We start from the raw sequence: 6,677 nt of genomic DNA on the forward strand, positions 1-6,677 counted from the left end.
AGGCATGTTCATTGTGTTGCTAATCTAGTTAAGTTCAACTACATGTGTATTAGAAATATAAACTTTTATATTAGTAATTTGCTTTGACCAGCAACATGTCCTTTACCTAAGATACAATCAACATTGTCTATCTCCTCTTTGTCTTCATTATCAATATCACTGGCCAAATATGAAAACTATCTTTAAGAAACAATTTAATAAATTGAGCATTGTATGATCTTGATGAATAAGACAGTGTTTTGTTTTGATTTTCTGATGCTGTCCTCAGTTGGAAGAGCTGAGCAAGAAACAGGTGCGTGAGTTAGAAGGAGAGATCGCTACTATACAGAATGAGATAGAGAGCGCTCTTCATAAAAAAGTACCAGGTGAGTGCCTGTTATTCTTTTCAGGAATATATATTTTAAAGATGTTCATGCGTGGGTATATAGTCGTTCGTGAAGTAGGCAACTTGGCGATCACTACATAACACTAGGCCATCGGGTATTACGCTCCTGTGCGTACGTCCATGTGCTGCCCTCTATATACCTACCCACGCATGAGCAACTTTAACTACCCAGTAATCCAAGCATAGTACCATCACCTCCCTTTTTTCGCTTCAAATTATCTGAAAGACAATTTCGGTATCATTTTGCTGAACCAATTTAAGTGCATTACATCCTAGATGGAAATCCTAAAAGTATGGTTCTGCCTCTATGCAATGAACCTATGATAACAAACAAAAATGCTTATTGTGTTCTTGGCTTGCACTACTACATTTTGCTTGTCACAATAAAGATAACTGATTAATTAATTGTTACCAATTATTAACAAGTAGTTTGTCATAACATGCCAGGGCTGCAATGTTGTTCTAAATTTCAGAATTCAAACTGAAATCTCATAAGAATGTTTAAAGTTTTATGCAAAATACACATTTCTGAATATACAGTCTCTGCGTTGTTTTACAGTATCAGTTTGAGGAATTTGGGTTTCCTAAATAAAATGCTGATTTTCAGCCATTGGAATACTAAGCTTTTCTTTAAACTATGGCAGCTGTGAAAAGTTTACACTTTTAAGGCCATTTGTGTGCCACAAGAGTCTATCAACCTGGAAATCATCACTTCATTCTGAAGGACTTTCCACATGACAATAGAAAGTGAAAGTGATAAAAACGCCTTGATTACAGGAAGGAACAGCTTAACCTTTCGTATTGCTATTGTTTGTGCAGTTACATTCAAGTATTGCAGTAAGATCAATGTCTGGCTAAGTAATAAAAGCTTGTAGGAAGTAAAATCTGCAGAATTCCCAGGATTTATTCTCTTTTACGACGAATTTGAACCCAATCATGCTTTATCTTGCCCATTACTTGTTCTCTTTCTATTTCAAAAGAGTCATGTGAGCATTATACTGTTCATATATTGTAGAGAAGTATTAATAATATTGTAAGGTCATCATTTTGACCCAATTTCTCGATGAATACTGAGAGATCAGTGTGAACAGTTTCTACAGTTTTGAGTACGGTAGAGTAAACAGTCACACTTGCAGTTGATTTCAATTTGGAGAGGAATGTTTGCAACCACCTAATTACAAGTAAATTAGCTGTAGTTTGATATTATACTGCATGCATGATGATTAGTGAATATAATTTGTAATAATGCTTGTGGCTATATCAAACATACAAGTTTCAGTTTCACCTTTAATTTCATGTTCTCTATAAGTGAGAGATTGTATTAGAAACTGAAGATTTTAAAATTTGGATAAGCGTGCCAGTAATTCTGATTACTTATACTAAACATGTGGTGAAGAATGATTGATTTATCATGTCATGGTTTTCTCATGTTGTAGTACAGGAAGCAATATTGCCGATTCTCTGAGCATTCCAAAATGGCACCATGACACTTGAGTTTTATTCTGACTTGCTCTCTTGTTTCCAGATGCAGCAGCAGCGTTAGGGAGCGTACCAGAAGAAGACGATAGCAATGCTGGCGGTGCTGAACCTAGCAAAGAAAACATAGAACTTCTCAAACGCTTGGAAGGCGACAGTGTTAAAACTCTGATCGAGAACGAAAACGATCCGCATAAACAGTCGCAAAAAGTTGATGAAACTGGTGAAAATGCGGACTCGGCAACAAAGAGTAGCGTGAATGCAGGTACGGGAGGGGGAGAAGATGGACGAGAAGGAGAGGAGAAAGGAGGGGGAGATGGGGAAGGAGGAGGAGGAGAGAAAGGAGGGGAGGACAGGGCAAGTGGAGCGGGAGGAGGGGGAGGAGGAGATGCCACATCAGCAGAGAAAACACTGCCCTCGGGAGATGTTATTGATACGTTACTTGGATCTGCAGTGTGGAGCGATGAAGACAAGGGACTGGGGCCGTCACCATTATCCTTGGGATTTGAAAGCATCATCAAAGAGGCTGCTATTCCAGAAGAAAAAAGTAAGTTTTGTTATATTCCAAAATTTGTATTGCTAATAGCTCTCTCCAAGGGATATTCAAATATTCTGAAAATGAAAACTGGATTCCTTCAATTTGTCAACTCTCTAAGAAAATATGAGTTTGAAAGTACAACATCAGATTGCCATGGATGTAATGGTTACAAATTAAAGATACCAAACTTGATTATTATTTCATATTCAGATTTACTTTTCAAATTGTTTCCCTTCTATTTAATTTAGTTCTTTTGCTTTTACTTATAGTGTGTTACACTTTCATAGTATCTTTTTTTTTCACTTTCAATAGGTTCTTTCTTCAGAATAATGACACTACCTTTTGATTATTTAAAGTTTGTTTTCAATGTACAATTATTAGAGCTTTATGAGTATGTCTCTATTTTTCATGTCCTTTATTTTGTAAGGTCCTGACAGTGATGATGGAGAGTTGGATTTAACAGGCATAGATGAAAAGGAGATGGAATTGGTAAGTTTATTGTGTAATTTTGTTCTATTATTTACTAATTTGACCCCATATTTACTTGGTATGTGTTTTTTCTTTTTTCTTTCTGGGCCATTCTCACAAGCATTTTGCCAAAATCGATTATTATTCTTTATTTACATTTACTATTCAAATGTTTCCCTTTGAATCAATATAGTCGATATGTATCAAGTAATAATATTTGTACGTTTTTATGGTTAAGGTTAAACAAAATATCTTGAATCTTGTATACTCCCATTCTACCCATTATTTGAGCAATGGACAAAGTGAAATTTGCTCTAATTGGTGAAGTGCATATTTTGGTATGAATTACACAGTCGTGATGCTTTCAAGAGGTATGCAAGCTCTTAGGTAAATGCCAAATGAGTTTTAAAGTATCTCTCTTTGGTTTTTTGATGACATTGCTTAAACAAAATAGCTGCAGATGTACTTGTAATGTACTTCACTCAAACTAGTAACTCTTTTCTGATAAATTATAGCAATTTGAAATATATATAATCTATACTTCATGATGTCTTAGATAAAATAAGCTTTTAATTATGCTTAACTCAAAGTAGTAAGGTGTCCAGCGAGATGATATAGTTCATGACCATCTACGACACAATCATAACAGAAAAGACTACATGTGGGACTTCCTTCAGGACAGTCGGCCTCATTTACGCAATTTCCATTTACTCTACCATAAAGTCAATAATAAAATGATACATTTATTATACCATCTCTTTAGTAATAATGATATAAAGTTCTTAATTTAGTAATGTCTTTCCTTTATATTCTGTACCTAACAGTTTATTTTGAGTGAAAAAGAAGTGATGATAAAAACCACTCTATGGATGAAGGAGAACGGAGAATACATGAAGCTTATGGAAGGTAAGTTTGAGATTCACTAAATGTCTTTGACTACAGGTATTAAGGACACAAGACAGAAAAACAATCAAATTAGATATGACACAGTACATGGCAGCATTTTTTTTGTGTGTATTGTGCTTCTCATTTTTGTATCTTATAAGACAGAGCTAAGTGAATCTTTTACCGCTTCATTTCTGGGAAATCTTCATGCAGAATTTTAAGAATTTCCTTGATTTGTCCTTTCCGAAGGTTTTTGTTTTTTGGATGGTTTAGAAGTTTCATATTTCCTTATACATGTATGATGTATATGCAGATTACTGAATGTTGAGATGTACTGAATGTATATATCAAAAGTAAAATTGCTTTTATCAAGCCCATGTGAAGAATGAATGAAGTTATGTAGGCAAATTATTGCTTACCGGGTATTCTTATTTCTAACTTTCATTGGTGTTAAGGGGAAGAGGCAGTAGGGCTAAGGTTATCTAAGAAGGATCACAAGTTGCCCTTCACAGATCAGAGCTATAACATGAAGAAATTAAAGTTAGAGCAAACAATTTTGTTAGAGAGGCTTGTGAACTCATCTTTCCTTGTATTACATCTGTTATATCCGATTTCTCTTTGATTTAATCATTTTCAGAAAAGGAGCTGAGATTACGAAAAGAAAGAGAACTGCTGGGATTGAAACCTGACCAACCAAAGAAGGTGATTTTATCATTTCCTTTTTAATAAAATTAAAAATGAAAGATGGAGTTAAGTTCTGTGGAAAAAGTTGAGGCGTAAAACTAAGGCATATGTGATTCATAAGTACTGGTATATGCATTGCTCTTCAGAAAATAACGTCTCTTGAATCTAATATACTTTATTTCATAACAGAAGCGGAAAAACAACAAGAAGCCCCCAATCCAGGCCAACACTGCTGGCGAGGCCATCGAGAAGCTCCTCGTAGAGAAGAAGATATCCAGCAAGATCAATTACGATGTTTTACGAGATCTCACCCAGCCCAGCCCATCCCACAAACCCAGCCAACCCTCGCAACTAGCGGAGACCCCGCCCTCAGTCAACCTCAGTACGCCGTTCAGGGCGGGAGGTGTCAGCCAGGGTGCCCAGTTGACGAGGGCAGGGAGTCTGGGCGGAGTGAAACGACTCAGGCAGGGCATAACTCCCACCAGACCGACTGTCAGAGAGGTTTCTACAGCTATGTTAATTCTCAGAAGTCTTAAAGCAAACATATATCTCTCTTTCTTTCTTGTAATAGAGAAGTTTCCATTAAAAATGTTGATTAACATTTTCAGAAAAAAATTCAAAATGGTTTAACTTGTGTATAAATCTGTCTTTGATGCTATAAGAAAGCTCATATTACAAAGTTATAAGCAAAACATTTTACCTGTGAGTGAATTGAAAATTGAAAATTGATTTTTTTTTTTTTTTTTTCTTTCTTTTTTTTTTTTTTTTTTTTTTCTTTTTTCTTTCTTTCTTTTTTTCTTTCTTTCTTTTCTCTTTCTTTTCTTTACATGTACTGTTCAATGACCCTCTTTATCTGCGTCTTTCATTCAGGGACCTGCCCAGAAGACAGCAAAATTAGAGCCCAAAGAGGAGAAAAACCCCAACCCCTTCACTATGCCGCAACCCAAAGCCCCTGATGACATAGTGGTAGAGTCCGGTCCTGTACAGTACGATGCAGAGGATGGACCCCACCATGAGGATGAAGGGGAGGATGAGTATTATGATGAGGAGGATGATCATCTTCAGAGTGCTGCTCAGTTGATGGGACATAGAGGTAGGTTGAGAGAATCCGTGGTACAGTCTCTGATTTTTACGAAGAAACACTTAATTAAAAGTCTTAATCGGGCCAATTCACTATTAAATAATGTCAATATGCTTCTTACTTTTTGGTGAGTTTCTGTTCTATAATCAGATTGCATGTGGTGTAGGTGAGTTGCTGCTATTGTTTCAGCTGTAAATATTTGTTCAGACAAAATCAGGAAATCATTTTGGTAAAGCGAACGTGAAGAGGTTTGTGTATTGCGCAAAATGAAAACCCTGATTTAGTATCAATGAACATTTGCATAAAAGGCAGCCAATATCAACATTGCTTCCTCATATTAATTTCACATTGATTTCCTTTTCTTTTCCTCTCCCATACAATACCTGCAGGTGACGATGATTATCAAGACAACTATGAAATGGACGACTTGGAGTAGGAGCCAGAGCAAAACCTACAAATTCTTTGACATACCTCTGCTATCTTGACACATTTCCAATGCTAGATGAGAAAGAAATTATCAACTTTGTCAAGTCGGGAATAAAAATCAACATAAACACCTTGCATTGTCTGTGATTTGATGTATTCTTAGAGAAACTACCGTATATTGAATGATTATTCATGATGGACAATTTTTATCATATATGTATTGATCTTGAAATAGCATCATGTGTGCTACAATAAAATGTCCTTATTAAATGTCATCGCCATTCTGGTTGAGAGACTCCATTGATTGCAATGATGATTGTTGCCGATTTGGGAATGCCATTGCTTATGGTTTGAAGAAGTCTGAAAATAGAGGCCCAATGTAGCTGTGAATGACCATTGCATATCAGACGAGTTACAATGTAATAGTAGTACAGTGAAACCTGTCCATAAAGACCACCCAAGGGAGACAAGAAATATGGTCTTTGTAGGCAGGTGGTCTTTATGTACAGGTTACTTTAGTACATTTTTCAATGAGAATCCATTTTCAAGGGAAACCAAAAAAATATGGTCTTTGTAGACCAGTGGTCACTAAAACAGGTTTTGCTCCTATGTACTTGTCACATTAACATTAACAATTGGTACACTGTAGACTGGTAATATTAATCATCCTATTCCACTGACAATAAAGGATATTTGTCCACCCCTTCCTGATATGTGTTTTTTTTAATTGATGT

At 35.9% G+C, this 6,677-nt stretch overlaps 1 protein-coding gene across 1 annotated transcript in view; it reads left to right on the forward strand.

Annotated features, from left to right (window-relative positions):
- Positions 1 to 5,804, forward strand: part of LOC589274 (transcription factor IIIB 90 kDa subunit) — a 31,436-nt gene extending 25,632 nt beyond the window's left edge. Inside the window, exons 10-16 of the mRNA XM_030998614.1 lie at positions 269 to 365; positions 1,890 to 2,408; positions 2,827 to 2,888; positions 3,692 to 3,773; positions 4,390 to 4,454; positions 4,626 to 4,937; positions 5,307 to 5,804. Of these exons, the coding sequence (XP_030854474.1) occupies positions 269 to 365; positions 1,890 to 2,408; positions 2,827 to 2,888; positions 3,692 to 3,773; positions 4,390 to 4,454; positions 4,626 to 4,937; positions 5,307 to 5,648 (1,479 nt within the window). The 3' untranslated portion in view covers positions 5,649 to 5,804. The remainder of the gene's footprint in view (positions 1 to 268; positions 366 to 1,889; positions 2,409 to 2,826; positions 2,889 to 3,691; positions 3,774 to 4,389; positions 4,455 to 4,625; positions 4,938 to 5,306) is intronic.
- Positions 5,805 to 6,677: the final 873 nt, after the last annotated feature.

The sequence above is a fragment of the Strongylocentrotus purpuratus genome, unplaced genomic scaffold, assembly GCF_000002235.5.
Source record: "Strongylocentrotus purpuratus isolate Spur 01 unplaced genomic scaffold, Spur_5.0 spur5_scaffold_5, whole genome shotgun sequence".
Lineage (NCBI taxonomy): Eukaryota > Metazoa > Echinodermata > Echinoidea > Camarodonta > Strongylocentrotidae > Strongylocentrotus > Strongylocentrotus purpuratus.